This window comes from Budorcas taxicolor, chromosome X, assembly GCF_023091745.1.
Source record: "Budorcas taxicolor isolate Tak-1 chromosome X, Takin1.1, whole genome shotgun sequence".
Lineage (NCBI taxonomy): Eukaryota > Metazoa > Chordata > Mammalia > Artiodactyla > Bovidae > Budorcas > Budorcas taxicolor.
In genome coordinates this window covers 45,394,575-45,417,129 of record NC_068935.1, presented here as the reverse complement: position 1 = coordinate 45,417,129, position 22,555 = coordinate 45,394,575, and the positions used below count along the sequence as shown (strand labels likewise).

General features: G+C 50.1%; 1 protein-coding gene across 1 annotated transcript; it reads right to left on the bottom strand.

Annotated features, from left to right (window-relative positions):
- Positions 1–369: 369 nt before the first annotated feature.
- ZIC3 (Zic family member 3) lies at positions 370–10,922 on the bottom strand. Its single transcript, XM_052663609.1, is given in 4 exon segments — positions 370–519; positions 8,551–8,714; positions 9,868–10,606; positions 10,608–10,922. Coding segments are annotated over 4 exon segments (1,368 nt in total).
- Between the last annotated feature and the right edge of the window lie 11,633 nt (positions 10,923–22,555).

Here is a 22,555-nt window from a genome sequence, read left to right as displayed (position 1 = left end):
TGAACACAAACAAGAAATTAACAAAGCATTCATATTTCTAGTTTTAAACACTTTAGTTCTACATGTGGAATGCAGATATTTGAAAGAGATTTTCAACAAGGTCAACACAATGCATGAGATAATACACACTGAATTAGGCTAGTCTTCACCTCCATCTTTGCGTTTATGATTCTAAATTGGCTGGAGGTGTGTGTGGGGGGGGTGTGTGCTTTTTCGCTTTTTCATTTCACAAATGATTGCTCAACACAGAATGAAATACACCAAAGAAGAAAATAGTCTTTTTATACCTAGGGAAGAAGCTACTACTCTTAAAATGATCACTTCAAGGTAACAGACATCCAAATTGATGTGGTTTTCTTTGAAACCTCATCAGTAAATCATTTCTTGCACAGTAGGTTCGGCATTAACCCTGCATTTAGGATAGGTAGTGTTATGGAGGGCTGGCTGCTGCATACCAACGTCAGTATCAAGTTCTTCATCAGGAATTAGAGACTGTCCCGGATACCAAGCAGGACAACACTGGCAAAAAAACAAAAAGTGAACTGCAGATAGGTCAAAACAAGCTACATTTACTCTTAGAAAAATATCATAAAACATTACTGGATATGTTGTTTTAAATGCTAGCGTATAATAAAACACAATGGAATCTTCTATTTTTAACACCTTATGCTCAAATGGTCTTTACACAGGTTGTGTTTTAATAAAACACATTAGACAACATACACACTCTATCAGAGAACAAACATTAGAAACTTGACATTTGGTGAAGGCTATTTTTCCAGTTACTATAGGGCTCACATTTCTCTATTCATCAGATCAATAAACAGGCTGGACTGTCATCACATTAAAAATATACAAAATTGTTTGCTCTATTAGATGATTTTTAAAGAAATGTTTTCTTTAGTTTCAACAGATTTTTGGCAACAAGAATCTTATTCAAAGACGTTTTGCTCCTGTGTTATTATTAGTCTAAGTCCTCTGAACATTCCCCCCTTTAAAGGCTTCCTGCAAACTTAGTGTTTTTCAAGCTGTAAATTTCAACAGTGATGGTAGAAACCAAACCTCAGAAGGAAAAGCAGTGCCCTTTGGAGTTATCATTCAAACAAATATAAGAGTTCTACCAATTTGTCATTAGTCCAGTTTGGAAGAAATTCCATTCATGTAACTCTTATGAAAATCAACCAGGTTTACCATATCAAATGACCCAAAGAACACCGCAGGCATCCAGGGGAGATAGTTCACCAGTGCATCTTTAGCTTGATTCCAAAGTCAATCTTAGAGACGTTCTGGGCACTGCAGTTCTCAGAGAGACACACTGCCTACCCATTGGCTAAAGATTTTTCAAGTTAATGAACTTTTCATTTTTGACACTTTTGGTACCAAGAGATTTAGCCAGGAAAAAGCTCAAATCTCAGGGTTCAAACTACAACATGGAAAAATAAAGTATACAGCAAGCACCATCTACCTCCTTTGCTCTCTCAAAGATGTCAATACTCTATTCCAGTCAGAGGGTGGGGTGAAGAGGCTGAACCCTGGAAGTAAACTTCGCCCAAAGGGGTAAAAATCTGTTTGGTGGCTATTTCAAAACAAGTTTACAAACGGCAGAAGGGGCTCCATCCCCTTTGATTTGCAGGAACCACGCATAAGAAAAGGACAGAAAATACTACAAGGCAGGCTTATTTTAATTGCCCAGGGGTTTCCAATGCAAAGCACGACAACTTAAATGCATATTCCAAATTCTTGCTCCAAAGCTGTCTTCTTTGTGCACTGAAAAGGAGGAAAGACAACCCCATCAATTGTTCTCTGCAGATAAAGGCACTGTTTTGCAGATTTCCCCCCAGATCTGGGCCAGCTTTGCTAATGACCTGCCCACCCACCTGGGGCCCTTCTCAAGGTGGCCCAAGGGAGCTGGCCCACACCTTCAGGAGCCCAAATCCTCGCCAGTGGGCAGCCCAGAAGGCTCTCTTTTCGTTTAGCTGTTGGCCTCCACGAAGACGCCACCTGAAAGAATGCGTGCTGCTTATTTTCCTAGAGGAGGCGGGGGTCAAAAACTACATTTTTAAAAGCCTACATTTTTTTTCCCCCTCACGAAAGACATCTGCTCCATTTTCCCTGCAGAGAAAACACGGACTCGAGATCCCAGAGCTACCAGGGGTTCTTTCACACGCCAGCATTAAGGCGGTTTAAGCAAAAGCTGAATGAAAGTTTTCGGAATCATGGCCTTCTCTCCTGCCCCTTTTTTCGTAAGACCACCAGCTGTCAACAGCACACACAAAAGCGCGCCCAGTGCTATTTTTCATAGGCCCGCGTTTAAATGAGATATGCAGAAAACGGGGCCTGAGCAACGTGTAGGGTTCGAACTCGCAATGGCATATCCGTGCGGCTAATCCAGGGCACCCAGTTTGGAAATGGGGCCTCCGTGCTCCGCTCACGCGCCCCGCCATTGTCCTGGAAGGAACAGTGTCCACTCCTTGGCATTTTTCGCGACTCGAAGGTGCAGGAGCATCCCGACTCGGGCATGAAGCTCAAAACGGCATCCCCCACCCCGAGGGGTCGGAGAAGAAACGCTTTCTGTCGGGCCCGGAGGGTGGGGAGGCCTCGGGTAGATTTCAGGTCCAAGCCTCCCCACACCCCGCCCGGGAACCCCAGCCCCCAGAAGGCTCGCCAACTTCCCACGCCCAGGATGCCCTGGAAGAACTTCTCCGCTTCCGTTTTTTTTTTTTTTTTAAAAACAATTTTGCGCTCGGCCGCCACGACCTACATTCTCCCGCGAGGCGCTCCGAGCCGAGGAATAAAAGGGAGTTGAAACCACACAACAGTTCGGCAGCCCGCCGTCAGCGCTTAGCTGCGCTCCGCGGGGGTTCGCATCCGGCCGCCATGTTTCCGACCCGAGAGCCGCCCCAAAACCAGCCCCCCCTCTCCGTCCGGCCCTCCGCCCCCCTTCCCGGCCCGGCCGAGGCCGCGGCGCCGCTGAGCCGCTTTCAACTCTCCCCCGCCGCCCCCTCGCAGCGAAATCCGACTCGACGGCTGCGGGTTTTGCGCCTGCGCGCAGCGCGGGCTCGGGACGCGGGCGGCCGGCGGTTCCCGGCCGAGGCTTGAAAAGGCCGGAGCGACGGGGCGCGGGGGAGGAGGGGGGCGGTCCGGGCCGGAGCCTCCGCTTTCCTCCCAGCGGGCCCTCGTCCGGCCCCGGCGCGGCTCTCACACGTGCACGCTAAAAACCCACTTCAAAGTCTTGTTCTTGGCGCGGGGGCGGCCCCCTCTAGGCCAGCCCTTGGGCCCTCGCGCGGGCCGCGAATCGGGCCCCGAGCCCTGCCGGCCCTTCCAAAACCCTGGCGCGGCGATGAGACCGGGAGGGCCGGAAAGCGGGGACTCTCACTGAAGAGCCCCGGGCGCCGGGATCGGCCTTCGGGCGTGCGAGTACCTCCCCTTCCTCCCCTACCCCACGGCCTTCAGAAAATGAATGGAACACAAAGTTTGTGGCCCGCGCTGCGCTGTGGCCTTCGGAGCTCACCATTGTTTGGGCTCATATTGACCCCAGGTCCGGATTAGGCAGCGGCTGATTCCTGCTTTACAGACCCGCCGGCCTAATGAGGCCGGGAGGCGATGGGGCGCGAAGCGTCCTCGGAGCCCGGGCGACCGCCGGCTTACGGCCGCCAAGGGCCCTGTAGGTGGAGGTCAAAGGGTCAGCGGGCCGAGACCGCAAGAGAATTGACCCTAGGAAATGAGGTCCCCTCCCCCCCGGCCCCAGCTTCGACCGGGCCTTGCAAGAACTTGGTGTGTGCATAGGGACCCCGGGCGCCCCTACCAGGGGCCTGAGGACCCCGAGCGGGAGCCCTGACTTCCGCGACGCGTCGTCCCGGAGCCGAGCCCGACTAGACTTAGGTCTCGTGGGGGAAGACCGCCCGAAAGAAAACCAGCCCGGCTGCGGGGCTGAGATCCCGCGAGGTTCAGGGGATGGGCAAACGGGTGGCGACTCTTTCAGAAGCTTAAGGGCCAAGGCCCTTAGGCTTTTTTCGTTTGTTTGGGGGATTTTATAAGGGGAGAAGGAGCCAGGGGCGAAGATACAGCGGGCGGCGAGGGGGGTGGGAGGGGCGAGGAAGTCCTGAACACAACTTTCCTAGGAGGCTTTGTGAGCAGAGGCGGTCCCTGTTAGTTCTTCAACCTCCGCGGTAGTTAGGACCCACAGCCCTGCTTAGCCTGGACCCTGATCTTTAACCTTCCAAACTGGATGAAGTCCCGACTTCTGTCTGCCTGAAAATAGACACCTTCGTGGAAATCTTAAACTAAACCACCCATTTTGGAAAAGATAATGGACTTTTAACAAAGGTCTTACCAGGTACAAGAAGTAAAATAACCGTTTTCTTACTAAGAATCCAGCTGACACTCATGTTTTCCAGCCTGTCTATCTTTAGGGTTTCAAGGTTTTTGTTGTTGGGCGGCGGGGGTGGGGGCTGGGTGCTTATTCTTTAAGAGACTTACTGAAAATTGAAGAATATGTACTCCCAGAATCAGATTATAGAAAGAAAATCTGTGAAAAGTTTTCTACTAAAATAAAGTTTTCTTTGCAACAAATGACAAGGGCAGAGGGACAGACTGAGAAATAACGATGCTACATCCATATTAAAGGATATCATGTAGAGTGGCAAAACTTTCACATTATCTTAATATTGGTTATCATCATTGTTAATTCACATCTTCCCCTCTAGGACACAATGCTCTACTGTAAATTTTCATGGCAGAATAATTTCAAGCCTAGTAAAGAAAGATCAAACTTAATGTCTCAAGGAGATGGCTGTTTAATGTATTTAATGGGGGGGTGGGAGAAGCAAGTTTTTGAAACAATCTTGCATCCAACCCATCACTCTACTGTCATTTAAGGTTAGGTGAAGTTGGGGGTGGAGAGAAAATTCATAGAGAAAACAGTAAACTGTGGAAGTTAAATACACATTTCAGAAGAAAAACATTATTTAGACGTCAGTTGGAACACATGTAAAGCCAATCTTATGAGTACACACTTTCTGAAAACTTGCTGAGCATTTAAAATGCTTTCTGGTTTGAAGTGAAGGAAAACTCCTGAAATAGGAATTGGGTCCAGCACCCTCAATGTCAAGGTCAAGACTAGAATGTCTGGGGGTAGGAGCAGTAGACTGACCAGGTTACCTGCTCACACTTGTGAAGGCATCCCAATCCGTTCATGGCATTCAGGCCTTTCCCTTGTCTACTGGTGGAGGAAAGTGCAAAAAAAAACCCGGAAAAAAACATTCTCCACAAACAAGAAATCACATCCAAAGCAATTTGCAATTAGAAACTGTCAATAACTAATTGTCTATTGACAAAGATCAGTAGATAACTTAAAACAGACTGTTTCAACTGTATCCAAGGAATCAAAGTTTCTTTTAATCATCAGAACTTCTCTGAGCATTTCAATTTAAGGTTGATTTATTTGAACATGGAAAAAAAAATCAGGCACTAAATACAAAAATGTTATAACATAAATAGTTGTGCCAAGACTTTATTTCTTCAAAAAGAACAATAAACAAAATTCTAGAATCAAAATGATTATGAATAATACCAAACTGACTGCCACCACAAATCCTAGAGTACTGCTCCGTCAAGAGAAGGAGATACTTAAGCCTATTCATTACATTTCTAAATTCTTTACAATTCCTTATCTCCACCATTCTATTTGCTGATTTGCAAGTTGGTTATTCATGCAGAGATTGGGCTCTCAATATTAAACAGCACCCTAAATTAGTAAAAAAAAAAAAAAAAAAAAACCCTCAATACTCTACCCACTCCACCCCCCCAAATAGTAATGTTTCTTTTTCATATAACAACTGTAAAAAAAACTGTCTGTCCAAATGAGTTGCTTCACTTAAGATTAAACGGATTGTTAATATTTTATCACAAAGCAAACAACCATTTTTCATTGTTATTGATTTTAATGGAAACAATGCTCTTAACATCTTTGCCTACAAACCATGAACTTTTAAAAATACATATTTTGCAAATGTTTTTTCTTTCCATAATATTTCAGAACAGCTGCAGTTATTACACCGCTATAAAAATGTTATGTTATAATTGTGATAATTACGAATTGAACTATATACAGCAAAACAAACCAACCTGTGCCTTCCAAAATTGTAAATGGACTATGGTTCTTTTAAGAAGCACTTTAATCATAAGTAAGCATGCCTCGACTGGCCTTACTCGTCATCACTGTTTCAGACATATGCTTACTTTTGAAAATATATAGATAGCTAGATAGATTTGATAGGCAGATTAGATAAGTCATAGATACAAACATATACAGGTATATGGGTGATCTCTTGATAGAATAGACAGACATGCATCCTGCCACAATGTTCATTTTTATGTAAGATAATAAAAAACTAAGGGACATAAAACTCATTAGGTTACCTTAGGTTTATATATGTAGGGCAGGGATGATTAAATCCAGCTTCTCAGTCTTTGAAGTACAAGATTGAGATGTCATGGCCACTAACTGAATTGATCAGTAATATTTGATTTGCATGCCGAAAATCCAGGACAAACACATTTAAACTCGCAGTTAAACAACCATCTGAGCTAAAGAAAGGAGGGTCTTCCCAGATGGAAACTGACACTGTAAAGAATCTATACTGCAATAGAAAAATAATTTAACAATTAAAAAAGGGATCTGAGTGAGTTATAAATACCAACAAACAAGATTTCATTTGCTCATGTCTCCTCTTTGTAGAAGGAGGCTGTTACAAAACAAGAGAAAGGAGTCAGTGGTTCAAAAATTGTAAATTGTGTTCTTCTTTCAAAACAATAAAATTTAATGCTAAAGCGGTTATAATCAAAAGCTGTACAGAATTTGTTAGAAAACATTTATCCATAAATATTGTTCAGTTCCCGGCATTTGTAGCAATAATTAAATTACAAACGATAAATATGGCATCAATGGATATGTATTTACAAAAAAGAAAGTTATTACAAAAGGCAATTGTATACTAAACGTCACAATTTGTGTAGAATAACATCACATCCTCAGCCTGAAAAAATACTGAACAACAGTTTTAACCCCATTGGACAAAAATACATTCACAAGTGTAATGCTTTGAGGAAAAGTTCAAGACATAACAGGACTTTGGCACGGTTTAAGACTGTGAGAGTTTAAACAATCACCACTAAGGCGAAGATTTTTCCATCACTTTTAGCATCACCACCACCAATAAGCCTTCCATAACTTCCTCTCAAGAAACAGAACAAGAGTTAAAATGAACTGAAGGCATTTAGGGATGGGGTGAGCAGAGAGCAAGAGAAAGGGGAGGAAAAAGCAGTGAGAAGATCTTTTTTTAATCCTTCAAATGCCAAAACATATTTTCTAATCCTGAGAAAAGGGCATGGCTACTTTTGGATCTTGCCCAAAAACCTTCCTGGACAATTGCAATTAACCAGATGTAGCCCTATATATGGCCTCTTGCCTTACAGCTCCATTTCCATCTGATTGGTCTCAGTTTTCTTTTTAAAATGCATTTGGTCCATTCTATGGTTAAACAGGGTTTGTGTTTGTCCTCAGACGTACCATTCGTTAAAATTGGGAGGAAGTCCAGGGTTGTGGCTGGTGCTAGTTTGAACTGCAGAAGGGGTTTTAGTGGTATCTTTACTGTTTGCAGAAGCTATAGCGGGTGGAGTGGAAGATTCATAGCCTGAACTGGCAGCAGGGGAGGAATCTGACCCTTGAGATTCATGAACCTAAAATTAACATGTATATATTATAATGAATATAATTCCAACTGGCATTGTGCAAGCAAAAACAAGAGCACTGTAAGAGCAAGACCGCCCAGTGACCCACTTAAAAGACAAAATGCTGCTGATTTGGGGGCTTTGTTTTTAATTTCCACATTACCGATGTGTAAGAAAACCCCAAGACATTCGTCAACAAACCAGTTTGAGTCCTAAGATTGGCATTGTGGAAAAGGAATAAAGTACTCTAGTTTATTCATGCCCCTTCAGAAATGCTTTCTCCGCAGCTGGAGCGGGGTAAGCACGTAGTCTTTGAGGCCCTATAAAATACTCCGGGCCCAAGTCTCGCCAAAACCGCTCTGGCTTGGGAAAGCAGGTACAGAGAAAGGTGGCACGGACGCCCTGGGCGCTGCGAGGGCTCCGACAATTGTGTGGGAATGCCCCCGCGCTCCTCGGCCCTATTGTTTTACCGGAAGCCGAAGAAGAACGGAGCCCCCAGCCCCCCGCCCCCCGGGTTCGGCGCGGGCACTCTCAGTTCTCATCGCGGGTTGAGCCGGGGAGAGGCGGCCACTGCGACATCCAGTCCCGGCGAGCTCGGTTAGAGCTTCCCAGTAAACAACTGATCTTTCCCTCCGCTCCCTCCTCCTCCCCACTGCGCTCCCCCTCCCGGTCCCCCCAATGGGTTCAAGGTGTCAGCGCTGGAGCAAATCGGATTTAACGTGGAAGATACAGGGTTGGCAGCGCGGGCGCTTCCGTTCCGCAGCCCGGTGTCGGGCAGAGTGTTTATAAACCGCCGACCGCTAATAAAGAGGTAATTACCTTCATGTGCTTGCGCAGGGAGCTCGGGTGCGTGTAGGACTTGTCACACACTTTGCAGATATAGGGCTTGTCCGAGGTGTGCACATGCATGTGCTTCTTGCGGTCGCTGCTGTTGGCAAAGCGTCTGTCACAGCCTTCAAATTCACATTTAAAAGGTTTCTCACCTGCAAAAGGCAGAAACGCAAAGGGGGTGGGGAGGGGGGAAATAGAGTCAGGGCCAAGAGCGTCCTCCGGCCGAGCAGCGGGAGACAGAGCGCCCGGCGGTCTGCCCGGAGAGGGAGCGCCGACTGGGGGCTGCCGTGGCATCTCTTTTCCCTGGAGAAAAATGGAGAGCGCGAGTTGAGCCTGCTAGGGTGGGGAGCGGTGGTCGGGGGCGGGGGTAGGGCAGGGCCGGCCCAGAACCTGCCAGTCCCTTTGTTCTCGAACCGGAGGGCAAGCCCCTGGCTCCTCCAAAGTTTCCCCCGAGTTGCGGTATTCCGTCCCGCCCCCCCCCCCCCGCCCCCCGCAACCCGGCCCGGGGCCTCCGAGCGCTGCCGCGTTCCGCCGGTATCTCGGCGTGGCAGCCAAGCCCGGGAGGGACAATGGACCGAGGACGGGACAATCCCTTTTAGTTCCTCCTTTGTACCTTTTAATTTGCCTCTTTCAAATGCATCGGTTTTGCTAAGCCCAGCATTAAAAAGCTGAGGTCGTCGTACTTAACGTTCGAAAAGAGAAAACTATATAAATCCAGGGGGCTCCGGACAGTTTTACAAGATGCTCTGAACAAGCCACGAAACTGGGGTGCCTTTTCTACGTTAGCGTTCCTCCCGGAGGACTGAATTGAACCTGGAACTCCAAATAAAAATAGTTTGACAAAAGTACCAGTCATTTAATTAGGAGATGTGCCAATCAAGGGTAAAAAAGAGCGGAAGTAACCGAAAGTTAGTTTTCATTAGCATTTCTATGGTTGCCTCCCCCGACTGGGTGCCGAGAGCTAAGTCGCTTGTGAACAATTTCTCTGCACACGTTCGGAGTCCCTCCAGAGTAACCCAGAAAGAGACAAAAAGAGGCGGCGCCAGTGGGTTCCTGGGCGCGAGAAGGTTCCAACTAGTTCCTGAGACCACAGAGCCGTCCCCCCGGGAAGTTAGAACTGGGCAAAAGCGCCGCGGGGCGGGGAGGACGAGAGGTGGAGGGACAGTGACAGCGCTACTTCTTCCAACCGCCCCCGCGGGGCGCCGCCTCTCTCTACGGCCGCCACCCCTCGCTCCCTCGCGGTGCAGGTCGGCTTCGCGGCGCGCGGCCGCGGCGGACCCCGCGCCCGCCCGCCCTCCTCCTTACCTGTGTGGGTCCTCTTGTGGATCTTGAGGTTCTCGGAGCGGGCGAAGATCTTCCCGCAGCCCGGGAAGGGGCACGGGAAGGGCTTCTCGCCCGTGTGCACCCGAATGTGATTGACCAGTTTGTACTTCGCCTTGAAGGACTTGCCCTCGCGGGGGCACTCCTCCCAATAGCAGACGTGGTTGTTCTGCTCCGGGCCCCCCACATGCTCCATGGTGACATGTGTCACCAGCTCGTGCATGGTGCTGAAGGTCCGGTCGCAGCTCTTCTTGGGCCGGCTCAGCTGAGCCTCGTCGATCCACTTGCACGACAGCTCCTGCTTGATGGGCTGTCGCATGTAACGGAAGAAGGCGCCGGGCCCGTGGTGGGCCGCCACGTTCATGCCCATGTTCATGTTCATGGGGCTGTAGTTCGGGAACTGCGCGCCGGCCGTGTAGGGGTCCGTGCGCGGGCTGGCCACCGGGCGGTACGGGTCAGCGCGGCCGAACAGCTCTCCGCGCAGCCCCAGGTGGACCTGGTTGTTGTCCACGTGCCCGGTGGGCGACGGGTGCCCAGCGCCTTGGTCGTGCAACCCGGGGAAGAGCAGGTAGCCGGGGGGCTCAGAGATGCCAGCCGGAGCGTGCAGGCTACTCGCCGAGCCGGCGAAGAGCCCGTGCTGCCCGCCACCCGGGGCCGCCTCGCCGAGCCCGGAGCCGCGCTGGCGGAACAGAAAGTCGCGCGTGGAGTTGAAGGCGGCGGAGGCCGGCTCCGCCGTAGCTGGGCACCTGGCCGGCGTGGTGATGGTGGTGATGGTGGTGGTGGTGATGGCCCAGGGCGTTGGCGTAACCAGAACCCTGCGGCGTGAACGCTGAGCTCTGGCCAGAAGACAGATCGTGAGCCGCCGCGGGGCTCAGCTTGAAGGCGGCGGCGGCGGCGGCGGCGGCGTGGGGCGAGTCCCCGAAAGGAGTCAGCCCTATGCCCGCCGGCTCGCGGTTGGGCATCTCGTGGTGGCGCGGCGCGCCGAAGCTGCCCACTCCCAGCCCTGGGAACTGCGGGCCTCCGTCCAGGAGCATCGTCATGGGTGGTTCTTTTTCGACACCAGCGATCTCGCAGATGTGATCGAGGGTGCTTAAGGAGAGCTCCACAAAGTCGAAGTCGAAGAGGGGTGGCGACGGTTGGACACGGTGGTCGGGAGATCCCTCAGGCTGAAGCAGGGACTGCAACTTTCCGTCGCTGAGAGAGTCTCCTGCAGAGGGACAGGAGGGAGGAGGGGAAGTAGAAGGACCTGGAGGGGGGAGAAGGGGGGAGAAGGAGTGGGGAAGAAGGGAGGAGAAAAGATTCTGGAACTAGATCTGGTTTAACAAACTAACAGACGCGCACAAAGAAAAATAAGCAAAATAATAAGTGGAGGGCGGAGTTTGCCAATCCTGTCCCGGGCACCCCACCTCTCCCCGAGAGCGCAGAGCCGCGGGACCAGGAGGCTCGTGCCTCCCGGCTAGGGTGCGCTTAGAAGCAGAGCCGGCTCGCGGCCGGCAGGCAGGAGGCAGGAGGCAGGCTCGGTCCTCGCCGCTCGCCGCGCCAGTCCAGCCTCTTCGCCTCCAGAGTAGTGTCCTTGGACTGATAAAGTCAATCACTCACTCCTCTCACATAAACCGAGCGGGAGGCCGCGCGGCGCGCGCCAATGAGGAGCCAGCTGGCCCGTGGTCACCTGACCCCCGGCCCCGCAGCCCATTGGCAGTCGCCACACTGATTGGCAGCGCGGAGCGGGGAACATGGCAGCCGCTGCCGAGCGACAGCCGCTGATTGGGCCGTGGCCCGGCGCCTGGCAGGTGAGGCGGCGGCGGCAGCGGCCGGGAACCCGCGAGTGGGCTCCGCGAGGCTGGCGCTGCCGTGGGGGAACTGGAGCCAGGCTCGAGCCGGCGACCGGCGGGGTGGAGCCGGGGCCTCTCCCCGGCTTCCCCCTCGCCCGAAACGGGCGAACACCCCTCGCGCCCGCTTTACCCGCTTTTACCAAATGAACTCCTTGCCTCGCCAGGTTCGTTCCCACCGTCGGCTGGGCGCTGGACGTCCAGTCCTGCCTGGGCGCCCCCACTCGCCGCCTCACCACCCCAAGAATGTGCCCCCGGGCGCGGATCCCCCGGCGAGAACAACAGTTCCACTCTCGCGGCTCATTAGCCGCGTCCTCCCCACGCGCCGCTGTGGGTCCTGTTGACCCAAGAGGCTGGACCCAGGTCGGCCACCTCGCCGTCTGTGAACCGAGCGCTGCCGGCCGGCCGAGGCCCAAACGAGGAGAAATGGTTAGAATTAGAGCCATCTCCGTTACTTCCGTCTGAGCCAACCACTGGCTCTCAGTATGTGAGTAGCGGCTATAGTATACTGTCCTCGCCACTGTCCCCGCCACCCTCCCACATGACACACCAGACACAACACAGCAAACACATGTAACACAGTAAACTCGCACACACCACACTAAACACGCTCTCAACTAAACACAGCAGTAAACACGCACAACAAACTACACACAAAAAGGGAAGCAGACACACAAAAAATTACACACACAACAGTATACACACACGCACGTATAACTGCAAACACACCGAAGCACAAATACCAAACATGCACAATGTACACAGCCTGGCACGCTGAACATGCACACAGCATGAACTACACAGCAAACTTACTGCACACACATTCACTCTCTCTCTCACACACACACACACACCGGATCAGTGCCTGTTTTCAAACCACTGGGCTAATCAGCTTCGAATTCTCAACATTTTCCAAATGCAAAAGTGGGGGCGGGAATGGGGCTTGTGAGGTGGAGGAGGTGGAATTTTCTTCCCTCTGAACTGCCAGGCTTTGCCCTCTTCTCCTTCTACCCGCAGAAGCTTCTAGTCACCTCGGGAACTTCTTACCCTTAAAGATTGTCTTTCTAGGGTTGTGTGTGGGATCAGGGCCCCCTCTCCTGTCTGGTGCAAGGTCTTTCTGGACATAATGACCAGGTTCAGACAAGGCTATAAATCCACTCATTTTTTTTGTTGTTGTTTTCTTCAGCAGGGTATTTGCAAAGAATATAAGAGAGCGAGAATGGCAAAAAAAAAAAAAAAAAAAAAAGAGAGAGAGAGAGAGAGAGAAAGGTGGCTGTGATTGTCACACCCCTAGGAGAGCCGAGCCCCAAAGTCTGCGCCTTGAGGCAGCCTCACAGCCTGGCCGCCATCTCTCTGTAGGAAACAGAACATCTGATCAAGTTCAGAGACGCTTGGAGAGACCGCCTCAAGCAGCGCTTTATAAACTGCAGTCTTTCACTTCCTGCCCCCCATTCCTCCAGGCCTGGTCAAGACTTCACCTTCTTTCTTTGCCAGTTTGCTGGGGGCAAACCCTGCCGGTAGCGCACTTGCCGTAGTCACCCCATCCCCTTCAAACTTGCCCCAATTCTCCCTCTACATCAGAGCTCTCCCCCCAGTTTGGAAGGTGAGTTCACTGCTGACTTAAATTATTACAGCTACTGAAAATAGGCTCGCCAAGACTGGTTTCAGTGTCGCTCAGCAGCGGGTTTCTTTGCGGGAAGGGTGGGATGGTGGTTGCGGGGGGGCGGGGGGGGAAGGTTCAGAGAAGAACAAATAAGCCTAAATTATGTAAATGAATTCCCTGGAGTCAGCTTTACAAAAAGGGAGGATAGCTTTCTCTTCCGCGTTTCTTCTCCCTTCCCCCTTTATATCCTTCCTTCTTTCTACCTCTCTTCACTTCCCACCAGCCCCCACGGAACCTGGGCGCGCAGCTGATCAGAAAAAGTTTGGATCTCCTCCGGCGTCAGCCCGGAGGAGAGCGGGGCTCGGGGGCGGCGAAGAGGTGGCTCTCGAGCCCTAGCCCGGCCAGCGCTGATGAGAGGGTTTCCGGGGAGCCCCGCCAGGTACCCCGAGAACCAGGGGCCTACGCGCGTTTGGGAGTCCGGGTCGGGGCTGCGGGGGCAAGGAGGAGCCGAGGAAGGAGGGCGGCCGAGGGACCCTCGCCAGCCCCTTTTGGGGGAGGGGTCCCGAGCGCAGGGCGGGGGATGCTGCCGCCGCTGACCTACCCAGTGCCCACTGTCCGTCTTCATCTGACCACATTCCGATAATTAATTGCCTCCAGCACGTGCTCTGTAGTCCCTGGAACAAAAAGGCATAATTCAATTAGATCATCAACCGAGAAGTGGGGAGGGGGGATGCTTGTTAAGGGGCCGACCTGAGGCGGTTCAGCCAGGCCAGAACCCCGGGCGGTGGAGCCCTTCATGGGACAGCACGGCCCAGCTCGAGTGTGCGACTCTTGAGGGGGTGTCGTTGCTCGGCGGGGCGCAGGGACCCCAGATACCCCCAAGAGGACGAGGCTGGGGACTTTGTGAGCTGCAGGGCAGAGGCAGGCCATTTCGAATTCAATTTCGGTTGGCGTGGGTGGAGGTTTCCTTTGGGGGGGAGGGGGAACCCTGACCCTTGGAACACGATAGAAAGCGAAATACCTCCAGATATAGCAAGTTACCGCCTAAGAAAACAACTAACGCGCCCCCCCCCCCCCCCCCCCCCCCCCGCCAAGCAAACCACTCCTGTTAGGCAACAAAATAATAATAGGCAAAGTTCTCCTGATTACCTGCAGCCCCCACCCCTCAACTCCTTTTTCGGAGGAGATCCTGGGAACAACTTCGAGGGACAGGGGGCTTTAGGGAGCTGAGTCTGAGAGGAGCGGAGTGGTGGCAGAAAGCAAGCGAAGAAAAGTTTTTTTCTGTACACAGGCTGGAGTAAGACAGAAGAGAGCTCTGGTTTCTTCGTTTCTCAGGTGGAGAAAGGAAGCACTGGGCAGGGCAGGGCAGGGCAGGGCAGGGAGACTGGGACCCAGGGGTCGTGGTTCTTATTTTACGCTAGAACCGAGGCTCCCTCGGCAGCTTTGGCTTACTGGGGTTTACATGTGTATTAGGCGGCGTAAATTAACCAATAAATCTCTTTTATGTGTCCCCCAGTTGTATGTGGTCTGGTCTAAATATCCACATGTCTGTATGGATAGGAAATATAATGGGATCCTTTCCCTCACACTGAGTTCAAACAGTAAATAGGAAAAAGATTTATTTTCATGCCCAAATCTGAAGCAATAAATAAAATCAGAGAAACTGATCATTGCCAAACGAGCAAAGCTTTTGAGCCAGAATTTTAGGATCCATCTTGGAGAAGCAAGAGGGAAATAGAACGACCAGACGGGCGGTAGGAACAAACTGGTTTCTCCATAGAACCCAGAGCCCCACTTTGCAGCACTTTTCTCTTCAATCCAGCCTGCTAAAAAACAAAACATGTACAGCAGTTGTTCTATGGGGCAGAATTTCCTCTTAAAACAGTCTCTGTGGCAGACATGAAATTATCCCAAGTCGGAGATCTAGCAGTTTTAAGTCCAAGGGAAACACTGCGGTCTTTTCTTCTGTTTTGTATTTAGAAAGACTTGCAATCTAACACTCGGAACATTTTAAAGACCCTTTAAACCCAGCAAGCGGATTTCCGTTCTGCCAATGCTTCCTGATTTATTTCAATAAATGAATCTTTGAATCCAGGAAGGGAATTATTCCAAGACGCTGAATTTCGTGCCCTTGCCTCTTTCTAGCGAAGCACCAAGTGTTTCTCGTTGAAACATGTCCTTGAAACTCACCATTATATGCATTTTTCCCCCTGGTAAACGGCACTTTCCTTATATCAATCCCACCCCCTCTTTAAAAAGAGTTCCAGACCTTTTAAAAGAAAAACTGCAAATCGCAGTAAAAAAAAAAAATGAAGGGAGAAGAAGGCTGAGAAAGGAATGAGTTTTTTAACTCCTCTTTATTTTTATGCTAAGATAAAGCTCTTAATTGGCTTCAGGGGCCAAGCTAAACTATCGATCTCGGGAGCTCCGGGACTAGTGGGCACTTTCAGCAACCGATTATTTGAGGTCCAGATTTTATTGGCTACATCAGAGTTTGCACTACCCTCTCATCATTTCACAAAAAAATTTTAAGTCCTAAATACCTTTAAAATTCAATGTAGAATGAACAAGTAGATATTGTTAACCAACCCTTTTTAAATATCTGTCTTGTCTTTGTCCTCTGCGGTCCACAGCATATCACTGCCCAATGTAATGAAAGGCAAGCCAGGCAGGAATGAGACATTTTCATTCATTGTACTTGTCAATCATGGCTGTGCAGACAGATAGACAAATGATAGATATTTGAACTTCAGAGACAGGCTGAAGTAAACAGGATTGAACTTGGAGGAAGGCAGGAAGTTGAGCTAGAGATATCAGAACCTAGTTTGAGATTATGAAGAGAGCCCTGAAAATACTGGAAATATAGTGAAAGCCTAGACAGTGGGCAGTGCTCTGTTACCAGCTAAGTCTGAGTCATGGTCCTGGCCCACCAGGTCATGCAGCCAATGAGTACCTTTATTGCCCAGGATCTGAGGTACACTCTGGCTCTGGGTACCAGAAGGACAAGCCACACTGGAAGAAGACTTCCCCTTCCCCAGAGGGATCAGAACCATTTGTAGATGGGAAGCACTGAGGCAAGGGGAGAGGGAGACCCAGGCAGGGGTAGAAATACACAATAATGCATTTGATTTATGATTCCAAGTCCTTCCCCAGTGAGCTGAAGAGATAGAGGAAGAAGAATGGATTGGGAGTGCAAAGCTTGCCTGACATTCTAGAGCTCTCATTTATGCAGGGCCCCAAGTTCCTTCTAGGTGCTAAGTGCTCTGTTAGTTCTGGTAAATAACTTCAGCTCCAAAACAAGTGGAGAGAAGCCTTAACTCTCCTGGAGTATTTACTTATTTCCAAAACAACTGGAGAGAAGCTTTGACTCTCCTGGGGTATTTACTTATTCATGTCCCTGCTTTGAGACAGGGTCCTGCATCCGAGGTGACAGGAAGGGTACCTTAGGACCACATTATGGTTTCTGGCACTGACTCATCTTTGGTGCCTAGGTGTGGGCCCCCTACCTTCCTAGCTCCATTTCCCTAGTTCAGGCCTAGTCCACCATTCCGTCTTCCTCCTCCCCTTCTCCCTGGGGGGCAGATGCTGCATTACCTCAGTTATCTTCCCTTTTGCCCAAATTGAGAGTGAGAATTCCTGCCACCTAAAAAAATGCTGTCCCGGCTTATTCAACTCCCAAGAAGTTCTGTATAGATCAGGAATGGCATTTGGTAAAATCAACTTGCTTGTGGTTTTTTCATGATTTGGAGTCATTCATCTAGTCCTTTTCTAGTGAAAGGATAGGAGGAAAAGGCTTTGATAGTAAAACATGGCCTCCCTTTCCCCCTTTTCTTCCCCCCACCCCCAAGCAAGACAGAGTAAGGGTGAATTAGACTAACTTCTAGCTTGAATGTGGTTTGGCAATTTGCAAGCCAAATCTGGCCTGTTGTATTTGTATGGCCCCAGGAGCCAAGAATTATTATTATTATTTTAATCTTTAGAGGGTTAGAAGTAGAAAAAGAGAAGGAGAGGGAAAAGGGTGGGGAGATTAAGCTACAGAGACCCAGCGTGGCTTGCAAAGCTAAAGTTGTTTCTATATGATGCTTTACAGAAAATGTTTGCTTTCCCCTAGACTAGAGGTTGGAGGTTGCCAGCGAAGAAGCTAAGTATTCTTAACCGGTGGGTTTTATCCACCATCACTCTCCTACTTTTCAAGCTTCATTTTGCATGACACGATTTTTTTTTCAGCCTCATAACTCAATTATTTCCAGGCATAAGGTTGGTTTTGGAGAAAGGCGAAAAGTAGAGTCAAGGGAGAACGAACCAGAGGGAGAAAGAGGAGACAAGAAGAGAGGAAAGAAAAAAGAGTTGTGAATATCTCAATCTGTGACTGTGTGACCTGTGACCCGGAGGGTGGTTTTATTGTCTTTCTTCTTTGGCTAGAGATACATAGGTTTATTGACCCTTTCCGCATGACTGAACCCTGAGGGGCAACTGTAGCTGTCAAACCCAGCGAGGCATGTGAGTCCGGGCTAAGGCCGTTCCTTGAGCTGCCTGCCTTCAGGAAGCCCGAGGGAAGCGAGGCCAGTTCCCCATGCCCCAAGGGGCTCTGATGAGGAGAGGTCAACTCTTCGCCAATTCAACTGCCCCTCCTCAGCCAGGGCCTGGACTTCATCCCTCGCCTTTTTCTCTCCCAGAAATGCTCCTTCCAGTTCTACCATGGACAGATGTCCTCAGTCACTACACTTGGGCAAGGATTTTAGCCCCACTTCCTTGAATGCCTCTCCTTTAAACTGTAGGTTAATATAAAGATTCCAGGATGCTCCCACAACCTTGTCTTCTTAAGCATGCCTCTCCGCTCCTCTTCTTTTCTCCCAGACTCTAGCCCTATCAGAAATTTCTCTTCAAAGTTGCAGTTCCTCCCTGCCCTTAACCTTTGTCCTCTCAGACTCAGTTTTGATAGATTACACTTCAGTTTTCGAACCTGGCGTAAGCTGGCAGAGTCAACAGTTCCTCCAGACACAAGTAGTCACTGCACTCTGGTAGGGCTACTAGGTCTGGCAGAGAAATCTGGGATGCTCAGTTAAACCTGAATTTCAAATAAACGGATTTTTTTTTTAGGTATAAGTATGTCCCAAATACTGCATGGGAGATATTTACACTAAAAAATTAATCATTTTTTGTCAGAAATTTGAATTTAACTGGACGAGCTGAGCTGTATCTTATCTGGTAATACTATGATTCAGGCATCTGACCTAGATGAGCCTGAAAGTGAAAGTGAAAGTCACTCAGTCGCGTCCGACTCTTTGCGACCCCATGGACTATACAGTTCATGGAATTTTCTAGGCCAGAATACTGGAGTGGGTAGCCGTTTTCTTCTCCAGAGGATCTTCCCAGCCCAGGAATCCAACCTAGTCTCCCGCATTGCAGGTGGATTCTTTACCAGCTGAGCCACAAAGAGAGACTAAGAATACTGGAGTGGGTAGCCTATCCCTTTCTCCAGGGGATCTTCCCAACCCAGGAATCCAACTGGGATCTCCTGCATTGCAGGAAGATTCTTTACCAACTGAGCTACGAGGGAAGCCCTCTAGATGGGCCTAGATGACCAAAACTGTCTCAAGCTGGAGCTGTGGCCTGACCAGGTATCATGTGCCTAGCGGAATGGAGAAAGAAGGACTTCCTTGCACCTAATGCTTTTCCAGAGGCGCCATTTGTGGAAAATCAGCTTAGGAACCTCCTGACCCTAGCAAGCCCAGGAAAGGCTGGAGTGACATTCCCAGTTCAATTAGGGTGCCATTTCTCTTTAACCTGGCCAGGAGCCATCTTAGTGAGGCTCTGTGCAGTGATCTGTATTTAAAATGAGCCCCCTCCTGGCCCTGCCAGAGAAACCCTCAGCTCTCAGAAGGTGGGGGCTGAGGTGGGCGGAGGGAATGGGGGGAGGGAGGAGGGGAAGAGGAGGGAGGTGGTTAAAGAAGGGGGTGGGGAGGAGGGGGAGGGGTGGGGAGGAGGGGAGAGCCGGACACTGGGACTAGAACCTTCCGTGACTGCTGCTCCCAAACTGTGCCCCCAGGGGCTCCTGCCTCCCTTCTCAGAAAAGTGAAAGTGAAGTCGCTCAGTCGGGTCCAACTCTTTGTAACCCCATGGACTGTAGCCTACCAGGCTCCTCCGTCCATGGGATTTTCCAGGCAAGAATACTAGAGTGGATTGCCATTTCCTGCTCCAGGAGATCTTCCTGACCCAGGGATTGAACCCCGGTCTCCCACATTGTAGGCAGCCGCTTTACGTCTGGGCCACCAGAGATGTTCAGAGCAGGTCCTTAACCCCTGGAGGGAAACCCTGTGTACTACTGATCACTGGGCCCCAGATATAGTGCCATGTTACAGAAGGACCCTGAGGCACAAGGTGCCACACACTGATCTCTTGCCATCACAGCTGGACTGGAGGCTGCGGTCCACTGGCTCATCTTTTCCTAATTTTCTCTGCCTATGTGCACCCGAGGCCCCTCCCCAGGGTCCAAGTTCCAAATCGACCTGGCTCCCAAATTCCGCTGAGCCTTGCCCTCTCCCCACCCCCAATCGCCTGGCCAACACACACACACACACACCGGCGCATGCACTGTAGTCAACACCAGAGGTGCAGAAGCCTCTGTGCAGCCTTCCAGGGCAAAAGATGGAGTTTTCCTCAGACCAAGGCCCTTGAGAAGCACATTTTATCAGCAGACGGCTGTTTTCCTTCCTTGTTTCCCCACCCCACCCCATACTTCTTAATATACGTTCTTATCGATCTATGTATAAAGTGAAGCAGAATAAACACGGCTAAAACATTCTTTTCCTCACTACTGGTTCCACAGGCCGAATCTGTCCTCAGTTAAGTGGCCTTGAGAACATTCTAGAAGCCCCCCTCTACTCCCCCCCAACACCTTTTCCCACTTTACGAAAAGCTCAGTAATTCTTATTTCTTACCTTCTTCTTCAAGAAGTAGTTCTGACTCTTAAGACTGTTGGAAGCCTGCACTGCCTTTTGATACAAACCTGCCTTCTGGATGGTATATATAGCCTGTGAGCACTGCCAGCATTATTAGCTCACACCAGCCTCCCTTCTCAGTTTCTAATATGCCCTCTAGGAGGGCACAGGGGCCCCTTTAGTTTATGCACCCAAAAGCTGTAACTCCAGCCTGATCTGTTATTTTTGTGGTTCTCTAAGTTATGACCAAGCTAGATAGCATATTCAAAAGCAGAGACATTACTTTGCTGACTAAGGTCCATCTAGTCAAGGCTATGGTTTTTCCAGTAGTCATGTATGGATGTGAGAATTGGACTGTGAAGAAGGCTGAGCGCTGAAGAATTGATGCTTTTGAACTGTGGTGTTGGAGACTCTTGAGAGTCCCTTGGACTGCAAGGAGATCCAACCAGTCCATTCTGAAGGAGATCAGCCCTGGGATTTCTTTGGAAGGAATGATGCTAAAGCTGAAACTCCAGTACTTTGGCCACCTCATGCAGAGAGTTGACTCATTGGAAAAGACTTTGATGCTGGGAGGGATTGGGGGCAGGAGGAGAAGGGGACGACAGAGGATGAGATGGCTGGATGGCATCACGGACTCGATGGACGTGAATCTGAGTGAACTCCAGGAGTTGGTGATGGACAGGGAGGCCTGGCGTGCTGTGATTCATGGGGTCGCAAAGAGTCGGACACTACTGAGCGACTGAACTGAACTGAACTGAACTGAAGAGTTACATTCGGAGAAGGCAATGGCACGCCACTCCAGTACTCTTGCCTGGAAAATCTCATGGATGGAGGAGCCTGGTAGGCTACAGTCCATGGGGTCGCTGGGAGTCGAACACGACTGAGAGACTTCACTTTCACTTTTCACTTTCATGCATTGGAGAAGGAAATGGCAACCCACTCCAGTGTTCTTGCCTGGAGAATCCCAGGGACGGGGGAGCCTGGTGGGCTGCCGTCTCTGGGGTCGCACAGAGTCGGACACGACTGAAGCGACTTAGCAGCAGCAAGAGTTACAGTGCAGGTTCTAGTTATTTTTGCAGGCATCCTATCCCTTTAAATTTGGAAGAGGGAGGAGTTGCCTGCCCTGTGCCTCAGAAACAATAGAGTGGAGCCAGGATTCCCAGGATTGAAAACCGTGGCTCCACATTGGAATCTCCTGGGGATCTTTGAAATACTCAGATGCCCAGACCACCCCAGAACTTGTGACTCAGTTTAGGGAGGTATACTTCCTGGGCTTACTGGGCTTCGAGGTGGGGCTACTGGTAAGAACCCACCTGTGGACGTAAGAGATGTGGGTTCGATCCCTGGGTGGGGAAGATCCCCTGGAGGAGGGCATGGCAACCCACCCCAGTATTCTTGTCTGGAGAATTCCCATGGACACAGGAGCCTAGAGGGCTACAGTCCATAGTTCGAAAAGAGTCAAACACGACTGAAGTGACTTAGCAGGCATGCACCATAGTACTATGTTTTGAAGCTCCCCAGGTGACTCTAATGAGGAAACCGCTGAGCTGGAAGAACTCAAGAGCCACTGATTAGGAATTTGTTTGCTTTGGGGCCTGCTCCCATTTATCCTATTGCAACTAAAGAGCTACACTTACCTTGTCACAGAACAAAATTTCCACAGGAAGACAGTGAAGGATGGAGCTACTTGAATAACAGGGCTATTTGAATCCCACTTCTCTCTATCTTACCCAGTCCAGTCCTGACCTCCTTCCAGAAGAAACAAGGAGTGGCTGTGGATGGGGAGGTATTTCCTCTCACTTGGAATGTTTCCTCAGGAATAATTTATTTGCTTCCCCCTGCTGCCCTAGGTCGGAGAAGGCAATAGCACCCCACTCTAGTACTCTTGCCTGGAAAGTCCCATGGATGGAGGAGCCTGGTAGGCTACAATCCATGGGGTTACAAAGAGTTGGACACCACTGAGCGACTTCACTTTCACTTTTCACTTTCATGCATTGGAGAAGGAAATGGCACCCCACTCCAGTGTTCTTGCCTGGAGAATCCCAGGGATGGGTGAGCCTGGTGGGCTGCTGTCTATGGAGTTGTACAGAGTCGGACACACAGCAGCAGCAGCAGCTGCCCTAGGTGGACTCCCCACGACTGATGAGGGGAGCCTTATGGCTCTCAGGTTCTAAACAATTGCAAGAAACTGAGCTGTGCAGGATTGTTCAGTTTGGCTCAGGGTCCAGGGACATCTCTCTGAAGTTGTAGAAGGCAGAGAGAGATGGGGGTAAGTGGATGAAGTTCAAATTGCAGAGTGA